Genomic DNA, 21,386 nt, shown 5'->3' with positions numbered 1-21,386 from the left:
CGGGCCTAACAACACCCTTGAACTGTAACATTATTTGCGATAAAGTACGGCCTCTCGTACCTTATTGCTTAAAGAGAACGTTTTGGGCCGAGATGGAAGTGACTTGCAACATACAGGCCTCAAGTGGTAATAGTTTCAATAAGCCGGAGCATTTAAGGTGGGTGATTTCTTTTTGTCCTAAAGACAGCCGAATTACCGTTGTTACCCTAATGGTAATATCCATCTGCTTTTCCTTGAGGCCCTGTATTTTGTGTGTGTGTGTGCCAGAGCAAGTGCAAAAAAAAATCAATGGGCGTGTCCTTGCTATTAACCACATACTTCTATTTACCGCATACCTAAACCTCTCTCTTTTTTCACTCCTTTTCCAGGTACGGGGGCATCTCTGTCGGAGGCGTCAACTCCCAAGTCCGCCTGAGCGAGGCAGCAATCAAAGCTTCATTCAGGGATTTAAAAGGCCTATTCAATTCCTCTCGGGTATGTTACACGTGTTGGAATTTGCAAGTCACACGTGTTGATACCGAAACATTATCTGCAGCGTTAAAACAACCTCCCGAGTGCTGTGTTTTCCTTTTTTTTTCAAAGTACGGTCCACGTGGTCCCATTTTGTTTGAAAGGACAAAAAATGCTCTTGAGGTTACTTTGTCAAAAACAAACACACATTGTCTTTTAAATCAAGACAAAACAAAGCTTTTTCAATTTCAATTAAGATTTCTCTGCCGCGTCACAGGAATCTGGCAGTGATGGTTGGTACGTTCTGCTGCTTTGTAAGTCTTTCTCCAACACTAAGGGCTCCAACCAGCTTTGGTCCTGAAGAATTGGTTCAAAAACAGTTTCCATCCCGTAAATTCTGCAGTTTGCCAGTTGCTCCTCGAGTGAGCTGCTCCTAATTGGAGCATGGCGTTCTTTGTTCAGCTTCCTTTTGTATCTTGGGTACAGGTGACGGTATTTGTTGGGGACTTTTGGACCCTGCTGTATTCTTGAATGATTGACAAAAAAAAAAAAAAGAGTGAAATCAAAGAGGAGAGGAGGGCTAGATTCTTCAAATCCATTCAGCTGAGTGTCCATGGCAACAGGCTCTGATTGTGTGTGCAGTGCCTTGAATAAATCAAGGTAGCTGGGTCCTTTCTGCACAAAAAAACACAATCCTGTGTTTTGTTCTACTATTTGTTTATAACTTGTATTACCTCAATTCAATTAATGTATTCAGACATATATATGTATATAACACTTTTACTTTCGTACTGTGTTCCTTGAACTAAAGGCCAGCTCACTTTTCCCTTCCTTCTATCTCTCTCTTTCAAACGCACAACGCACATCTCATTAACATTTTCTTTTTTTACTCTTAAACTACCTTGAGATCGGCACATTGCTTTGCCCCGAGGCAACTCTGGACTCATCCTTACACAGAACCCCCCCCCCCCCCATTTTCTCTAACCTGGATCTCGCCAGCAACGTGACTCTAATTCGTGCGACGGCGATGATGTAACCCTAATGGCCGGGCATTAGCCGTCGCAGCGCTGCGTTCCCTGTTATTAAAGTGCTTCACTGTCCTTGGGAAATGTGTCTCTCTTCTGCTCGGCCCTGCGGGACAGTGTGAGACGGTGGCGGGAGGTGGCGTGTTTTCTGCACGCTCAGCCACATGTGCAGCCTGGGAAGTGGGCTCTGAGACTTCACTTAAATTGCATTTATCGGGTCTAGCAGGTAGGAATCGGTTTCGGTGGTGCAGGAGGTGAAGGAAACGATGCGAAGAGGAAAGCCTGTGTACTGGAAATGGTCGAACTATGCCCAATACTTGTGTGTTAGACAGGTGGTAATAATGTCACTACCACCCTGTTTCTCTGGTAACCTTTTCCAACTATATTTTGTAATTATTTATATTAATCAACCTTCTTTCCTGGCAACTTCTGAGTACACACACACACACACACACACACACACACACACAAGCAGACGCCTATTAACACAGCGTCCCTGGGACCATATACGACCAGTGAGTCACGCGGGACACTCGACCGCTGAACTGTGCAGGCCGCTTTGCAATCCGAGCCAAGAAAGTCACCACCCACTCGAGTGGCTTTATTGCCGTGACGATAGCCGCGGCACGGGCCCGGTCCGCCGGGCCAAAGCAGCCTCGTCATTGTCCTTGAGCCGGGAGGAGTTTGTCAGGGATTAGACCGAGGCAGCCGGCCGGCCCACTTCTCATCTCGTTTCAGCCACCGCTAATCCTCCGTGAGGCCGCCTAATGGTGCTGGAGGGGAGGGGGGGGGGCGGCTACAAAAAAAAGATTCCCTGAATTACAGACGAGAGTAACACGGTCAAACACAACTGCCTTTTAATTTGGGTGTTTTTTGTTGTGGCGTCATGGAAATTGGGTCCATGCTGCGCTGCTGAAAGCTGGAGGAGAGGAAAACATTCTTGAAATGTTTCGACATTTCAAAAAAAAAAAAATGCCATCATGTGGCGGGTGCAACGTCGGCTGAGGAGGGGGATTGTGTGGTCCCAAAAAAAGCGAGGGCACAGGTGGCGTGATCTCCTTGGTCCTTGTCCTTGGGTATCAGTTTAGGGGTCTGCGGTGCCGTTAGTATTTCTTTCCACTTTCACTCAGAGCAGGCCTGCACTTGCACCTGAGCACACTCTTGCATTCTCGGGGTGTCGGTCTTGATATTTCTCCTCTCATTTCGTCCACCCCCCACCGCACCCCCGAATGTCAACAGTGCTTTTCATCCACCGACGACTCGTCACTCCATGTCACATCCCCCCCCCCCCCCTCCTCCCCATGAAGGCATGCTTCCAACAGGAGGTCCATTTGCATTTATATCACATGTGTGACGTGCTCGGTGCTCTTATGGTTGGCCTGAACAGCATGGTCTCGACATGGCACTTTGGAAATCGCCTGTCATCTCAAGCCCCTCATCCCACGGCTCATTTCACATGCAACATGAGTGGAGTGCATTTCTCCCAAGTCTCAGGAAAATAAGTGTCTCAACACACCCAACTGCTCCCGGGAAGTCTTAATTCTTGTCTCCCTCTGCCTCATGCTTTGCATTTCAAAGAGGGTTGGTGTTTTTCCAAGTGTATCCAATTAAGTCTCCGACTCAGTTTTTCTGTTGTCTTCCTTTCTTCGTCCCCACTAGGATAATTTGACTGACCAGATCTTCCAGAAGGCTGAGACGCTGCTGAAGAAGCTGGGAACCAAGGACAACTTAAAGGTAATCTATTAATTAGGGGCTACTTTATGAGATTATGTTGAGATTGAAGTTGAATGATATTTGAGTTGAAATAAGGCAGGTCCTGCTTAGATTTTTAGGGAGTCACTGTGGTGATGAATTCAAATATAGAAAGATAATATTGAAACAAAGATATATCTAGGTACATTCATGGTGCACCTAAACATTTTCTTCACATATTTCTACGTGCAATTCAATTCATTGTAAAGTATAATGCCTATATCGTTAATATCTTGAAATGAAGAAGGGGATGGGTTGATGATGACACCTCGGCATATCGTGCACCAACAGAGGTGTTGTGTATGCAAGCAGTTTACTGCTGTAATTAGTTGAGATGGATCTAGGCTAAACTACAAAGTCTTGGTTCAGCTTAATAAACCAGCTTTCCATATTCACGTATCAGCAGACTACCAATGTAGTGTGATTTATTGGGGACAGATGTTTTGATAAATCTGCAGCCTTTGAAAAGTGCCATGTTTTGAGCACAGGGCCGTCACACGTCACCTTTGTTCTAGTTGAAGTTAATACGCTGTACTGAGACTGGAGTTTTGCTTCTCACGAAAAAGGGTTGATGTTTAAAGTTTCAAAAGCAGAAATGCAATGTATGTTAAAATGTTCTCTCCCTCAACCCCACCTCCCCCCCCCCATGCCTTTAGTAGACAAGCTTGTTCTTTTAACTCTCTCAAACACATCAAATGGTATTTTAGCTGTAGACCCTTCAGAAACTGCATTCTGAGGAAAATATGATATGAAATAATATCAATTGCGGTTGATGTGTGCTTGATCTGAGATACAGTGAGAACAGGGAGAGGCAAGAATGTGTGTGTGTGTGTGTATGTGTTTACTCCATATCCTCCTCTATGATGCAGTGTTATGTTAGGCTGGCACTCAACCACCATCCACTCTTATTAATTAGCGCTGCACTACCAGCGGGGAGTCCTCTCCCTCCCACTCTCTATCATCCATTCTTTTTCTTCTGCACGCCAGCCGCCGTGCGAGTCGGAGAATCACTTACATTTAAAATAAAGGTCTTTACTCTGTCTCTGCATGCTAGCATGCTACGCCGCTTTGGGATTTGTTGTTGAGTGTCCTGGCCTTTTTATGTTCTGTTGAATGGAAAAGAAACGCTCGATTGCTTAATTCTCACAGATGGCTACGTTGGCCCCCGAATGTTTGAGGGATCATTTGACCCCTCTCTCTTCGGAGGGCGTACCAAGTGGACACTCACTTTTATCACTTACTCCAACCATTACATATACAGTATGGGTCACTTCACTGTACTGTACGTTTCGTAAGAATGTGACCACCGGCTTAAGTCCAAATGTCCATTCTATTTAATAAAGATATGTTATTTTTATTTCCGTGCTGGTGCATGCTGTGCTCAGTGCTGATGCTTTCCTCTACCTCTGCAGGTGTGGTTCTACAACAAGGCCTGGCATGGCATGGTGTCCTTCCTCAATGTGGCAAACAACGCCATCCTGAGGGGAAATCTGCCAGCGGGACAGGATCCCCGTCAGTACGGCATATCCGTGTCCAATCACCCCCTCAACCTCACCAAGGCGCAGCTCTCCTCTGCAGCCTTGTGAGTAGAACAAAACCCGGGTCAAAGGTTAGATGCTGTTGGGCTTTAGCTTCGTGGAGCGAAGGTACAATCCCGCGCCGTTGGTCATTAATGCATCACATGTGCCTCGTAGTGGTTCGGGGTCAAAGGGTCGGAAGGAACATGGCATCTAAAATCTGAGATGGGTGAGCCAACACGTGTAATCTGTATGTTTAACAGGTGCTCAGGACCTAAACGTGTTAAAATAAATTGTCTACGGTGTCTACAATTTATTTCCGGGTTGCTGCAACCTCCTCCTTCAGAAATAAATATTTAGCGCTTTCACATAACATATGACTCCTGCTGGATGAGGCAGATTTAGATTTTCCAAAAAATGCATCAGGGGACGCAGAGGAGGGGGGTGGCTTGTGGTGACTGGGGAGCTGAGAGGGATAAATCCGAGCGAGAGGGACAGAGCGAAGGAGTGGGAGGAAGAAAAGCTGCGACAGCACGGACAAAGGGAGAGCAGATGAGTAAGAGACAACACAATAGAAAGCGCGAGACAGATAGATAGATGAGGCGTCCGTAGAGCCCTTTATGAGGATACACCCCTTTTTCTCCGGGCCTCATCCCAGGGCTTGCAGTGGAGCGGCTCCCCGTGGCAGGCAGAGATTAATGGCGTGCTAAATCGCAACACACGGATCCCCGGCGCTCTCCGCGTAGCGTGTGACTTCAGAGCCCGGCGTCTGTTCCTCAACGCAATCAGTGGCTGATGTCATGCGTTTAGTTTGTTTGGAGATTTTGATCAATCCTTCTTTAAAGCAAAGAAAATGGGAACGCATCCAGCTGCAGCAAATTGCCAAAAACAGCGCCACAGCCACAACTCCTGACCTTTTTACGAAGGCGATCCGCTGGCTGCTAACAATCGGCACACACCGCAGCGGTTTTATTTCCGCATTCACGGCGTGGCTCCGGGCCGATCACCAGGTATTTATGTAGTGATCGGGGGCCCTGAGTTAGAGAGGGAGACTGCGGCATAGTTAGGAGATGATTACGGCGGTTCGGCTACCACAGATTCGGGATGCGCCTCTGCTCCTCTCTACTTCAGAGACCACAGAGTGTGACGACTACAATTTATCAACTATGATTTCCAGATAGGCTCGGACAGTTCTTCACTGTTAAATGAGGCCGCAGGCGAGAGTGGAGGGGTGGGGGGGGTTGAGGGCCGAGTCTTCCGGAGCAGATGACTCGAGAGCTACGGAATTAAAAACATCTCACGGTCCACTTCAGTGAGTTTAAAATGAAAGTGTTGTTTTAAACCATGAAAACTGTTAATTTCAGAGTCAGATTATCTTCTTAACAATCTCAGTTTGTTTAGAACAAAGCTAGGCTAAAGGAGGAACATTGCATAACTATGAGGAACTTTGAACTGGTTATGTTTCAATGCAGATGCCTCTGACCTATAGAAGGGAGACATTACTTTGTAGCAACTTTCAGTGAAGGCTTTTTAAAACTAATGTTTATAGCTTGAGCTGTTCAATTTGTATGTGATTTGAACACAAGGGTTACACTGCTCCATCTAAAATGAAGTGACCTTCCCTTTTAGTGCGCCCTCAACGCGACTGGTTTTATGATCCATTGTGACCGTATGCGGAAAGAAAGTAAGCCCAAGCACATACCTGTCGCAATTACCACTTCGTTCGCACAAGGTCTCCGAGTCATTTGCAGCCGTGCAGAAATAGATATTCTCGATCATTTTCCGAAATGTCAGACTTTGACACCATTTCATTATGGAAATACACAGGATGTATCACTTCTTAATTGCTCAGGAGTATCAATTTGGCAAACTGACAAAAAAGTAACGCTCTTGCGCCCCGGTTGAATTTGATGTGTAATTTGGTTACACTCTGCAAATTAATATTGTTTCGGATTCTTGCGTGCTTTCCGCACAAAATATCCCATTTAAAAACCTTACACGGTTGAGCTACCAAATTAATTGTAATATGCTTCCATCAAAATTGAAATGGTTCTCAATGTTATCTACCTATAATACAAATGACAACCCGAATGTTGCGCCAGGAGCTTCAGGTTTGATAATTAGCTCATGCTTTTAGCTCCCCCTACACTTTAACATTTAAGACTGCACCCCTGTAGCCCTTGTCATTAAAAAAAAAACCTTAAAAGCAATAGATCCTGTAGAGCTTTTCCTGCTGCTCGCCTTTTTTTGCTCTTCAATTACTAGTTAATTAGCAGATAGCTTGTCCTCTTCCACACAGCAATTAAGCAGCTTCAAGCATTTGGGCTTAGATCATTCACAGCTTTGCCCCCTTTCATTATCAAACCACCCAACCGGAGCACATAACCCTTGGCACCTGTTGAAATGTGGGGGCCGGTAGCCACTGCGGCAGATTATTCTATATTTATGGGTTTTAATTGTGCACGGTTGCCAATGATGAACACATCTACATGTTGCCACACAGCGTGATTCATTTAATATGCTAATCCCACAGCAGGAAATTGCGTCAAATCATATGTGGGGGGGGGGTGAAGGTGAGAATGATACTGGGATTTTGAAGAAACCCACACCGTGTTAATCAATATCAATATAGCTGGCATGAAGGAGGACAGTCTCACAGATAGGATGGATGAATGAAGACACGACAGTGAAATGAAGGTCAACGTCTCGGAGGAGAAAGGAGCCATTTGTTTCAAACCCGTGAGGAGGAGACGGTTGCGTAGAAAAAAGTCTGGGGAAGTAATATGCTCCTATTATGTCTTTACTTGGATATACAAATTAAAGGGGAAACAGTCGTGGTGCCAGGACGCTAATGAGCATTATTATACACAAACTGCACTGTTAATGCTTTCCACTAATGTGTGTAGTGCTAATGTCTGATGAAGCAAGGACTACTGACACAAGCCTGAAACATTAGTTATATATGGCATTTCTGTAGGTGTAACACAATGTATTCAGACGCATCCTTGTTATTGCAAAGTCGTGCAACATTGTGTATTTTACATTACAGCAAATGAGCCAATTGCCACTTTAAAGTTGTTTGAGGGTCATCTGACTTGAAGAATGGAGGCAACAGATGGCTTTTATCTCCCCCAAAATCTCGCATACACTTTTTCCTTTGAGCAGTACAGCAACATTTTCTATTTTTCTTACCGAGACCATTGTCTTTGGTCCTTTTCCCAAAGGAGGTAAATGTGACTGTTTTGGGATTCACTGAATTAGTGCCCTATTCAAATTGAAAATAAATTGAACCAGCGTGCCCGAGGAAGTGCCGGCTAAGAGTCACAGAAACCGTGATCCGCGGCTTCATAATTTGTAGATTTGACTCCTGCAACTCTGTTGCTCTCTGGCATCAACCAAAGAAATTGCCTTCAGCTCATCCCAAATCCCTCGACTCCGATCCAGTCTTGAATCCCGTGTTGTGACGAAAACAACTTCTGTCTTCATTTACTCCCTTTGTTCACATCCAACCATGTATTTTCCGAGCATCATGTGACGTTTTGTTTTGAGTGTGAAAATGGACACGCCGTGCCCTGTTTTTGTGTTGGTGTCATTGTCCGTGTCCTGGCCTGCTACACAACGACCGCTTTCCACTCAACTTCCCTATTTGCTTTCCTCCATTCAATCACAGCGCCTCGTCCTCCACTGATGTAGTGGTGTCCATCTGCGTTATCTTTGCCATGTCCTTCATCCCCGCCAGCTTTGTCCTCTTCCTCATCCAAGAGAGGGTGAACAAAGCCAAACATCTGCAATTTGTCAGCGGAGTGAACCCGGCTGTCTACTGGTTGGCCAATTTTGCCTGGGACATGGTAGGTATCAGCTGCGCCAGGCCGCCTTATCACCTCCTCGCTGAACGTCTTTGGGTGCAGCATTTCGCGTCGCCGTTCCTTTAGGTGCTTCATAAAATCTGTGGCAAAAAAATACCCACGATAATGCAGCTCAGACGACTCAGGAACACGTTTTGTAGCCCTCAAATGTGCCCTATTTTGATACTTTGAACTGTACAGTAAGGTGGAATGTAACAAAATAAAAACAAAAAAAACACCCATTCACTGTAATCGTTAATATAGCTTTGACACCGCAGCCTTCTGGGAAAAAGCTTCCTAAGAGCAACACTTACTGGCTGAGGCGTAATTATTGATGCTGGCCGCCCCCGCTGGTTACACACAACTGCCTTACTGACTCCCTGAGGCATCATGGGAGTAAACATTTTATCAGGTACCTTTTAGTAAATAAACGGCACCTGGACCATTATCATTATGCTCGTTAAATTCTGACTGAGTAGAAGTTTAGCCTCAAGCTTTCTGCATTATAAAACACTCTCCATCAAAACATCAGGCAATCCAGGTTAAAGAGGTTTTTTTTTGTATTTCGGTTTAAAGTTTAAAGTAAAAAAGTAAAAAAGTTAAAAATTGTAAACAAACAAGTAAACTATTGGTTTGCTCAGCAGCTAATGGGAATATTAGATCTGCAAGTGAAAGCTCTTGTGTCCAATCTTCTTTGAATAATAAATCGGTGTAAGTTTCTGAAAGTCAAAATCAAAGGGACCGCTTGCCTTAACCATAACAATTGGATGGGTCTATTATTTAGAAAATTGATGGTGGGTTTTTTTCAGTGCTAATGCTGATGGGGGTAGATGCTTATTTGTTTTTGTGCGCTTGTTTGTTCCGACAGTGTAACTACGTCATCCCATGCCTCATTGTGATCTTCATCTTCCTCTGCTTTCAACAAAAAGCCTACGTTTCACCTCCTAACCTGCCTGCTTTGATTCTGCTGCTTTTCTTTTATGGGTAAGTAAATTCAAATACTCAAACTTCCAATATCAACTTTAATTTCACCCTGAAAGTTTTAATTTTATTCTCAAGCGGTTTATGAGCGATAGTGGGTTGCAATTCATTATCTCAAGTAATGTTGTTGTTTTTTTCATAACATTTGGATTATGGATGGTTCTTTATAAGATTGCTTATACTGACGTTTCTTCTGCATCCGCTAATTTAGGCACGTAAGCTGCAATGCCACCATACAAAATGTAATGATCATATAATGTCATCGGTTACTTAAGGGGTAACCGATGCTGTATAGACTTTCAAGTGAAATGTGCAACACATTTTCCAGCGTGTCGTGGTTGTAATCCGAGCCAACGCAGCGGTTGATGCATCATATTCCGTCTGAGTGAAAATCAAAAGGTTAAAGAGGTGCATCGCCCCCAACGTGACCAGCTTCATCATGGAGCCCACAGTCATGCATACAATATTATCTGAAACATTTATCTGTTGTACATACTTCTGCTACCTCTGATATTGAATTTGAACCAGTGCAGCGCAAGTGTGGGTGGAAATTTCTCCAGCAGTGATTTACGAGTAGTTTATTGAACATATGGAGGCAGAAAGGAGAGGCTACATGGTCATCTTCGTTTTACTTTGTCTCTAAATCATAGCAGAGGATCCCCGTTTGTGTGACAGTGCCTTGTTTTCTGCAGGTGGGCCATCACGCCCATGATGTACCCGGCCTCCTTCATCTTCAGCGTGCCCAGCACGGCCTACGTGGTGCTGACCTGCATCAACCTCTTCATCGGTATAAACGGCAGCATCGCCACCTTTGTTCTGGAGCTCATTGATGACGACGTGAGTAGCTGTTGCACACAAACACACACAATAACACACACAAGAGACTCACATATATGCAGGCGAGCGGTGGAAGACACAGTTCCTGTGAAGTAGCAGGCACAGACATCCATTCTCCCGTAGTGGCATAAAAAAAATATTTTGGGGCTATAGCGGTGGATTGCTAATTGAATTCAATCGTGGAAAGACGTGTTTTTTTTCTCCCGAAGCAAAGGATTCCATGTGGGTGAAGTGTGGACCCACCTGCTACAACTTTTAATTTATTTCCTTTATCCTGTCAAGGATTTTTCAAAGCAGTTATTTTCCCTATCCTCTTCATTGTTTAATCGTTTGGTTTGAAACGGGGTCTTCAGAGAACCTTCCTCATCCGTCTTTCAGCAAGTGTTCGTTTTAACTGCAACCTGCTTTGGTCTATGGGGAATTAAAATACAAAGACACCTAAAAAGACCTGCATCAGTAATGGAGAGCTGAGGAAGAGAGAGAGAGGGATGTGGCCTGTCAGTCATTCTGCTTTTGGCTAGAATTTAAATGACATTTCGTGAAAATAAAACATATTTAGAAAGGTGAGAAAAATATTCTCAATGGGACCTCAGTCCCAGTTACAGGTGATGATTAAGAAAATGACAATTTTTTCTGAGTTTTTTTCTTTTGTTCGCTGAATTAAAGATGAGCAATTTTATTTTGAGACTTAATTGTTGTCTGCGTGATCAGCACACGACAGCGACTTCTGTTTTTTTTTTTTTTTTTTGTTGACATTTCGACTGATCAGTCGTTGCCCCGTCAACAGACGCAATGGCCGCTTCATTCCTGACAAGCTGCTTCCCCATCTGATGCTCCAGACCGCTCTGAGCCCACACTTCAGACCGCAGCGCACCACTGCCGCCCCCGGGAGGCTTTTGCCTCCGCGCGTGCGCTGTCCTCTCCGACGCGCCCGCCTCTGAGTTCGGTGCCGCCTCTGGCGCCGCTCGTCTGTGGCGCGCAGGTTTCCCGTCTCCTAACGAGGCGGCCCCATTTGCGTCGTGATGTAATCGTTGCCAACATTCATTATCAATTTGTGTTGTTCATCTGGCGAGTTCTTGTCTGTCATTGTCTGTCATTGTTGCCGTTTTGTTGTTCTGTGCATCCACTTTATTTATTGATATGGCGTCAGAGGAGCGTATTACTCATGCTGGGTGCCATTGGTAATAATTTAATGGACAGCATGTTGCCCACTGGCAGTGTAAAGAGATTTATTGGGCTCTTCCCTTGTCCAAGGTGCTAGGGAAAGAGACGGCGTGTCTCTGCCACTCGACAGGGACAGAGGTCCGTGGTAATTCTGCTAATCTGACTTGATTTCACTGCCGATGTGAGAGCCAGATGGGTCGACATCAATCAACCGACGTTACAACTCAATTCAAGTTTTGCATGTGTCCCCCCCCCCCGTCCGGAGGAGATATCCTTTGAGAACAGACTCTTCACAAAATAACTCGCCGCGATGGGATGAGTGCAAAAAGGCGCAAGAGCTCGGGCAGAAAGGGTTGATCCTACATCTGACAGCTCAGCCGAGCCTTCCCCTCTTGCGGCTTCTAGCGCCTCAAAGCTTTTGTCTCATCATTTCCAGACTCCTCGGCGGTGGCATTAGTTAAACAATGTCACTCAAAAGTAAAGCCACAGGCCTCAATGTGTTCCCTGTTTTCCAGCACTGGGCGAATCGAGATCCCTTTGGGCATAGCGATATTCTTTTTTTTCAAAGGGAGGAACGGAGAGCTGCAGTGATACAGACTCTGTGCCCCAGTTTTGTCTCGAGAGCAATGGGAGATGGTGTTTCCCTCAGGACTGGCCGCCCCCCCCCCTTGTGGATTGCATCCATCCCATCCTGCCTTGTATGCTGGAAGCGGTGTCTGAATCAATACCTCCACCACGTGCCACTCAGAGATAACCACAGGCTCAGGCAGATTTTCCCGGGATAAACCTAAAAGGCGTGGGCGGGTACCGACCACCTCATGCAGTGTAGCTGTGTGATAATCCGCCATCCGTCAGCGATGTATTCGGATCAGTCCTTTGGTGTAGCATGACGTGGCAAAAAAAAAAAACAACAACAAAGAGCAAAGCAAATAAATTTGCTTGATTTCCATCCAAATTATTCATCTCTGACAGCTCTCCTGCGTTTTCCAAAAGAACTGAAGCAGTTTAGAAGAAACATGAAAATATTCTGTGCTGTATATAGTTTAAAATAAGCACATGTAGCGAGATGGCTCAGATGGGTCATTTGAAAATCATCTATAGGTACAAAGCCCAGCGTATAGAGGGCAATTGTCTAGCATTTCATCACCCCCCCCCCCCCCAAGCGAGAGCTTCTAAGATCTCCTTGATGAACACCCTTGATGAAGAGAAGATGCTTTACTTCATGTATTGATCTCAAATTAGGTCTCCGCTTTCTTCGCATTCCTCTGTCAGCTAGATTCCTTCAAGGTCATAGCTCTTTGTTTATTTGGCTTTCTCTATTTCTGTGGAACTGAATGTTCAGAACAGCAAAGTGTATTCGAACATTAACATACAGAACAACTGGTTTTTCAATGCGTAAGGAAAGCTAGAGTTGATGCATTTTAACGTAAACATTACTTTGCGATATTGAACCTCAGATGCAAAGATTAAAATTAAAGTCTTGGCTTACTTTAATGAAAGAACAAATGCATCATCAACAGGATAAAAGTCAACATATCAAACTAGTTGAAAACACCAATTTATAATCTTTTTATAGGTCAGGAATCATGAACATTTATTACCAAAATATATTAGACATGGAATTGGACTTGGCGGTTGGTGCATAACATCAGACAGTAAGACAATGGACAAAAAGACAGATAAGACAACATAGTGCAAATTTGACTCTCGGGTATGAAATAAAGTGTAAGGCAATGTGCTTAGGGAATATAGAATAAACAAATAAATAAAATAATAAATAAAAATAATGATTGAGAAGGAATTTAAATTAAAAATAAAAGCTAAAAATAAAAAGTTAAAAATAAAGTGCACCAGTGGACAGACTGCTATTTTAATGATTAGACATAAAATGTGTCAGCGTGCGCTGACATACATCTGAAGGTTCCATTTGATCAGATCTGGCCATACCTTTGCTTCCAGTATCATGCAGGGCGATGCAATGACACAAAAGAGAAAAAAGAAAATTAATAATGAGAAGAAAAAGTGAGGAAAGGAATAGTTTCACATTTTTGGAAATATTCCGTTTGAGTTGGAGAAGAGAAGATCAAGGCCACTTTCATGTCCCCCCTGCTAAAAATAAAAGTGTGGACATGAAGTAGCACCATCTCTGGAAACACCTCACCTGGCTCCGTCCAAGGGTGACACTATCCACCCACAAGCCATTCACCAAAATGACAATTAGCGATTTCACGGCCCGACTGTTTCTTGGCAGCGACCAGTTGCCAGGCAACCTGTGAAAATCCTAGGAAGTTACTAACACAAAATAAAATATGCTATAGCTGAACTTTAGATATGCTACTTGATTACTAGTTCTTCTCATCTGTTTGCCCTTTTGCAAGGCTAAGCAGCTGCTGGCTCTGGCTCCTCATTCACCGTAGATACATAGCAGTGTGATCAATCTCACCTCTATGGAAGAAATATTTGGACATTCACCTGAAGAAACACAAATCCAGTAGTTGCTATTCATAAAAATACTTTTTAAGCTTTCGACTGTTTTTTTTAAGACAGAATTGCTTCACGCATTCACCTTCCCATCGGACGCTTACTCAGTGGAAGTCATAAATCACAAAGCAGGTACACATACCCATGAATATATATTGCAACAACAATTGCCAACATCTGGAAATCTTGCACACGGCTTTGACAAAATGCACTGCTACCCACGCCCCACCTACTCTTTGCTCGGTCTTGCCCAAAATACAGAAATGATGAATTTATGACTATGCTGCCATGAACCAGTAGCCTGTGCATAATGCATGGACTCGACATGGACTCAAACATGCCAAGCGCAGTCATGTTTAGTCCTCTCACTCGAACCTTCCTTCCTCCCTGACTCACTGTGCGTCCTTCCTTATTTCAGCCAGATTGTTACAGCCCAGTCCATTGTGTGTTCATTAAATTCATTATTATTTTGTGATATACTTGGGCCCCATTGATTTCCTGCCTCGGGGAGGAGGGACGCGTTAATGGGACAATTTTGGGAAGAGAGACAAGTTGTAGCTGGGAAAATGCCCCGCCAAGATGGGACCAGTTTGTTCCGATCCCTCGTGAAACAGTGAAACAATATGCTTTGTCTCGGTGCGCATCCATCTTTTTGTCCTTCTATACGGTATAAGAAGAAAGAACAGAGGCACACAGCGAGTTTCTGTTGCTGTTCTCACAGTTTTTGTCGTTTTTCCAGCTGTGTCTTTTTTGGTCTCAGGGTGCTCCTTCTACCCTTAGTTAGGATTTTAAGGACGCACATCTGCTTACCTGAGCACCACCTCATTAATTTGTGTTTACACATTGGGTGTGTGTGTGTGTGTGTGTGCGCGCTAGCTCACAGATCACACAGTGTGTTCCCTAATGTTTGCCGAATCCCAACATCAAGAAGGTAGATGAACTTGGATGCTCTGCGCCGCCTCAGCGGGACCATTAAGGAGCTCGCGCGCGCGGCACCTCGCAGCATGCAAATGTAATGCGGGATGTTTTTTAATTATCCGCGCTCGCGTCGGGGCGCCGCGGCGCCGTCCTCCGAACCCCCCCCGTGCGCCGCCGGCCCCCGCTGATTCAAAGCGGCGAGTCAACATATTTAGGCCTGTGCCGAGGCTCATTCCTCTGCCGTGCCTTTAAAATTCAAAGGCTTTTACAAACGCCGCTAATTATCATCTCGTTTGTGTGATTGTGTGCAATTTCCTCCACAGAATGTCTCCCGCATCAATGACATTGTGAAAAACGTGCTGCTGATATTCCCCCATTTCTGCCTGGGCAGAGGACTGATCGACATGGCTCAGAACCAGGCAATGGCCACCCTCTTCAGCGGTTTTGGTAAGAGGCCCCCACCGCTACAGATCATCATAAGCGTGTTTGTAGCATGACGATGTTTCTACGCAGGGGGGGGGGGGGGGGGGGTGGAGGGGGAAGCGGGTTCGCGGAGGCCGGTGTGAGGAGGCCATCAAGGGGCGAAAAGAGCCACATGAAAGGGGGATTGTTACCTTAAGAGAGAGACGGAGCAGGAAATGGGGGCTGGAGGAATCGTTTTGCGACGGTGGCGGAGCGAGCGGGAAGGGGAAAGCAATCACCACCCTAAAGGGGGCTAGTGTGGAGAACTGCTATTTACCAGAGAATGAGTCTGCAAGCACCTTCGTTTTACTCGTCTACTTACTCTGCCCCCTCGGGCTCGAGGGTTGTGGAATCTTGAGAGACGCCGGAAAGACAGAGAGCAGGAATCCAAATGATGATGAGTTGGGGGGGGGGGGGGGGGCTTTCACCGGTCTACTCGAGTGTTCATTAGCCGAAAAAAAAGGCTCAACATGAAAATGCCGGATGCCATTGATTTCCGCACATGACCACGTGGCAGCACGTTTTTTTTACATTTTATTTTTTAAGGCACAGTGGCATTTAAACAGCCGTCTTTCAGCAATGAATATGTTTCAAAAACACTTCAAAGAGCTCACAAACTCCTGCTCTTTTTGACAAAGACCTATTTTTCTGTCTGTGAAAGAAAACTCACATCTCGTCGTATTTCCTTTTTGAAGGCATTTCTGCTAAATCATTCAGCTTATGGATAAGGGACGGACGTAAAAGTGAATTGACACAGCAATGAAGAATTTCATTATTTCCCATTTGCCCTGTGTATTGATCTCTTCTTCCCTCTTTTAGGGGAAGATCGTTTCAAGGACCCACTCAGCTGGAATATGGTGGGAAAGAACCTTTGTGCCATGTCCATCCAGGGAGTCGTCATGTTTACCATCACCATCCTCATCCAGTATAAATTTTTCTGCAAGCCCAGGTATATTCAGCTGTTTGTATTTAGATCAATGTGGTTTAAAACCGGCCAAAGAAATTTGCTTTCACTACACTCGCTTTTCAAAAAGATATATTTTTCAGTAAATTTCCATGTAGTGTGTTTTTTTTTATTTAAGTCATAAAAAACATATTCTCTGCCCTTTGAATGAGTAATACACTTCATATTAATTTTCCTAAAATATTTTTTGCACTGGAAATATATTCAAAATTCTACCAACTCCCCAGATTTGTTTGCATTTACTTCCTCCAAAAGCCTGCTGAGCTTAAACTTTGACCAAGTTAATTTGTGGTGTCCAACTGTGGTTGACTTCTCCCTGCCAGGCTTATTTCAGGAAAGTCATTATCTTCAGAGGAGGAGGAGGATATCGATGTTGCTCAGGAACGCAAGCGCTTGTATGAAGGCAAGGCCCAGAAAGACCTTCTGAGGATCTGTGACCTCACTAAGGTATTGTGCTGCACATAATTAAGTGATTGTGTTGTACTGAAGTTCATAGGTTCCACTTTTTTATTCAGTCATATGTTTTATGTGTTTTTGACCAAACCTGACCAGACTTAGAAAGCTTATTCCTTCAAGTCTTTGGTCTTCTGTACAAAAGTATACTGTATGTAATTATTAATTAATAATTTTGCCTTTTTCACAAGCAAGAAAATTCCAAAGCTCACCTGCATGTGCCTCTTTTATATTTTCTCTCTATTTCAACATTGCTATTTATTTTCCATTTTCACTCTTGTTCTAATTCTTATTCTTTATAACAAATACTGGCTGGCGCTGTATTCCACTGTGATGTATTTTTACATTTCACATATTTAACAAGCGACAACGTGTGTAATTAACTTCTCTGTTCGTGCCTTTTTTTTAATGTTATTTTCTTTCGGAAGCTACATTATTAAAAAAACACAGTATAAATGTTCGTTATCCACTTCATCTCTTGCACGTGGATGTGTGGGGGTGGAAGAAGTTTAGGGAGTTTTTTTTTTTTCCTCCCCGCAGTCGCATAATTCAGCTGCATTTTAGCGCGTCGGCGCGGTCCGCACTCACACCCTGGCCCTTACCCCCCCCCCCGCCGCAGCCCGGGGGTGGTGCGCGCCTCAACACAGCCCGGATTAACGCCGCGTCCATCGGCAGATGTTTCCTCCCCCCCCCCCCCCCCTGCGGGCCCGCGCGGCAGCAGGAAGTGACACCACAGCAGGCTCCTCCGCGGGCCCCGGCGCCGACAGCTGGACCGTCTTAACAGCCTTTTCGCTTGGTACCGCCCTGCCTCGCTCCTCCACTGCCTGCGTCTCTCCGCAGTCTGTACTTAATCTTTCACTCATTGCTCACGGACACAGGCCCGCTCCACACTCCCTCGGGTAATTACCGCACAAGCGCTGGGTAAATCAGTCGGACGGGTAATGTCTTACAAATCATCTGGCAAGGTGAAACCGGGTGGAGTGGAACGCTTGCAGCTAAAAACTTGTCAAAAGAACTTTTTAATGTTCTGCAATCTCGGGGGAAAAGGCAAAAAAAAAAAAACACGACGAAACAAAAACTAGATTTGATTGTGCTTCCCTGCTGTTTACACGCGGCCAATGTTCTCCACCTTGATCTCTTGACGATATTTCACGGAGAGGAGACTCGGTGGCACCGCCCATCACGCGTCAACGGCAGTACGGTGGCAGAAGGCATCGGGATTCTTCCTGCGGTGGCCCCGTTGACTCCCACCACAGCTGTGCCCCATCCTTTTGGGATGTAGATAACACATTGATCTACGAGCTCGTGGCTTCGGTGGCCACGTGCCACGGGCTGAGCCCTGTCATAAATCCAAGCATGCCTCTGAAGCGATTGACAGCCCATCGATCATGTGTCAGATTCGCGCTCCTCCCCTTCCTTTTGAAACCCCACCTGCTAGCCTCCACTTAGCTGCTGCGTTAGCGCCGGTGCAGACCGTAATGGAAGTGTGTCCATCTGTGAGCAGTTCACGGACCTGGTGCTGTCGCTTCGACCTTCTAGGCACTCACGAAGTTGACAGTGGAAGTTTTACAGGACCTTGTGACAGCTGTTTGAATTCAGGGGACTAAAGAGTGATGAGTTGAACCTTGGAGTACTTCAAGGAGGCTCTTGTGATTATATTTATTCTGGGCATGTAAGCGGTTTGAATAAGACTTGTACTGCCTCTGGGGAGGAAAACCATGTGTGTACATATATATATATATATTTATTCTCTCTTGAATGTCTTCATTCCGGTACATTATTTGATTTCATTCCCTCATCAAAATATTGACTTCAAAGAGAAGAATTGACACCATGCAGTGAGAAAGAGAGAAACATTATTACCACGAATAGTGGTTTCAATGAATTAATACAACAACATCATGCAACTGGCGGAAACCCGACCAAGTCATTAGAATGAATTAACAGAAAAAGAAGACAGTCGTTTTGAGTATCACTTAGTATTGTATAAAATACATGGAAATATAAACTGTTGCTATCCAGTTTAAACTAACACAGTTAATTGAACGTGACAGGTGGTGGGGGCGAAGCAGTCTTGAGCTAATCCGATACGCCTGTGAGGGAACATCAGCCAAAAGTAGTACACACGCCGTATGCTGCTGCAGACAAATAGTCCTTGGAGAGTCCTTTTTGAAAAAAGCAGTGTCAGTGTGACGGGTCGCCACCTGAGCTGTAAGCATGCAACGTTTGAATCTAGCGATGCTCTGACCTAAATCTGCATTTTAGGGTTTCCCCACTACCGCTGCTGTCAGCTCCTCTCAACCGTCTCATCTAATTAGACGTCAGCCTGCTTATCATCAGCCGCCGTGGTTTCTAAGTCGGAGGGGGAATCGTCCTTTGATTGCCTTCCTGCATACATGTACGCGGTGCTTTGATGTGGCTTTAGCGCTGCAAACTGTCACTAAAAAGCAGTGCGCATAATACAGGTTGATTTAGTACAGAGTGCAGCTGCCAGGTGGCACTGAAGGGATGGTGGCTCGACGCAGCTCCATGTGCCGACTGTGAATTAAATGCAATGTCATTGTTTGTCGGGGTTCAACGTGACAGTTCTAAATTGACCTTGGTAGCATTTTGCCCTGCGATGGTCTTCAATGGTGGGTAATGTTTGGTCTGGAGATTCAATGCGATAGATGTATCCTTGGAAATGTATGTTGTCACTTGTTTTGTTTTTAACATTTACAGTTTAAGTCTGTGACACTCGCACGCAGGCTTGTAAACAGGCATCGTCACTCTTTCATAACCCAAAGGGGCCCCGTGCTGTCCTTGATTTAGAATTTGAAATGCCTTGACTGTCACAGTCAGCAACAACAACAAAGGCCTTGTCTTGTCTTGGCTTGTCTTTGCTTGCTAGAGTGAGACAACGCTGCTTTCAAATCGCTTTGAAAATACATCAAACCCAAACATTCTCGGTCTTGGATTTTGAAAAATACCTCACAGACTAAATACCGCATTTTGTTAAATTTTCGACTGCTGAATCTTTCTTAACAAACATCATGTTCACTTATCTTTTTTTCAACGATGCAGACTGGAATGCAAATGTGGAAGGAGGCTGGTCAGCGGGGGGGGGGTGGGTGCAGCACGGAAAGTTTTCATGTGGGATGTGGTACGACATCAATCGTCTTTAGTGGTGTCCTACAAACAGAATGGGAAAAGTTGTGTTCTTTTTTCCCCTTAGAGATGGGGTTCTGAACGTAGTGTTCGGTATGGAATGTGGTGTACATATTCACTCACTAATGCGTCCTGTGTTTTCATCAACGATGATGGGAATGATGACTTTTCAAGTATTGCTAAAACGCCAACAGGTCAAAATGTGACTAAACCCTTCTCTAAAGCTAAAAGTCAATTCATGCATATTATACGCCCATATTATCTATATATTACAAGCCTAACAAGGACATGTTAAATGCACCTTTTAAACATTTCCTTAGGTGGATGCAATGTGCAGAGCGTTTTAGCTTCATTAATCTCATTGTTTTGGATTTACTGCCTACGACTTTGTTGTAGTTTTTCCTTTGGGTTTCTGCTCTCATCTGGAGCCTTTCCAGCTGTTTAAGTTTTACATCACGACCTTATCCTCTCCCTGGTTTGGCTATAGGCTTTATAGCATGCGTAATAGGTTTCCTTCAGGAGTACTTTTTCAGATTAAGGACAACATGCTCCTTCACCAAAGTCATCTCTTGTGTATTGACATCAGTGAATGCATAGAATATCGGTTTGACTGGTGAACGTGCTAAAGGTTATTGAGGGTACCGAAGTGGTACTCAAATGCAAGACAGATTTCCTCATGAATACTGTCATGCGGTCACAAATACTAATGTTCACGCCCTCCTCTCGTTCCCCCTTGTGGAAGCGTCTCACTTTATTTTTTTAACTGCCTTTTACCATCTGGGAGGCTTTAAATGTTGCAAATGATTCCTTCTTGATCATTTCTTTTCCTCCACTTTCTCTGTCTCTCGCTCCCTTCTGCTTTCCCCACCTGCTCCTTCCCTGCTGCTCTGGGCTATCGCTCCATATTTCGTCATGCCATCTTCTCTGGTTCGCCTGCTCACTGTCTGCTCCCCCACCCGACGCTGCCCCCCCCCCCCCCACCCCTCCCTGCCTCCTCTTTCTCTGGCTGGCTGCTTGATTCATTTTATTGTCTGCTCCCTGCAGGTGTACTCTCGGAAGAGCACCCCCGCCGTGGACAGGCTATGTGTGGGAGTACCTGCCGCAGAGGTGAGCCAAATGCCGCTGAATCACACAAGCAGCTATTCGGGGGTCTGCGAGGGACTGTTGGACAACTTTCTTTTTCAAAATACCAACGCAACATTTGTTGGCAAAATGATACACATAAGAACCGGGCACAGTGTGAAGATATACTCGGTCTGAGCTTTGAATTTACAGTTTTCCGGGTATTTCTTGAAGATTAGCGTTGTTTTTGCCTCTTCTTGGCTTTTGCTAAGTCAAATCTAAATATCTTCCAAATGCTGCTCAGAGAAGGCGTGAGGAGAAACACTAA

General features: G+C 44.8%; 1 protein-coding gene across 1 annotated transcript in view; it reads left to right on the top strand.

Moving 5' to 3' along the window:
- The window catches only part of LOC119222665 (phospholipid-transporting ATPase ABCA1-like), a 111,427-nt gene that overhangs the window by 67,937 nt on the left and 22,104 nt on the right, over window positions 1-21,386 (top strand). Inside the window, exons 34-43 of the mRNA XM_037479473.2 lie at window positions 369-474; window positions 3,135-3,209; window positions 4,640-4,809; window positions 8,415-8,592; window positions 9,458-9,573; window positions 10,263-10,407; window positions 15,294-15,417; window positions 16,252-16,381; window positions 16,720-16,843; window positions 21,041-21,103. Of these exons, the coding sequence (XP_037335370.2) occupies window positions 369-474; window positions 3,135-3,209; window positions 4,640-4,809; window positions 8,415-8,592; window positions 9,458-9,573; window positions 10,263-10,407; window positions 15,294-15,417; window positions 16,252-16,381; window positions 16,720-16,843; window positions 21,041-21,103 (1,231 nt within the window). The remainder of the gene's footprint in view (window positions 1-368; window positions 475-3,134; window positions 3,210-4,639; window positions 4,810-8,414; window positions 8,593-9,457; window positions 9,574-10,262; window positions 10,408-15,293; window positions 15,418-16,251; window positions 16,382-16,719; window positions 16,844-21,040; window positions 21,104-21,386) is intronic.

Source organism: Pungitius pungitius, chromosome 1, assembly GCF_949316345.1.
Source record: "Pungitius pungitius chromosome 1, fPunPun2.1, whole genome shotgun sequence".
Lineage (NCBI taxonomy): Eukaryota > Metazoa > Chordata > Actinopteri > Perciformes > Gasterosteidae > Pungitius > Pungitius pungitius.
Note: the sequence above shows the minus strand (reverse complement) of the source record. Positions and strands in the feature narration are given on the sequence as shown.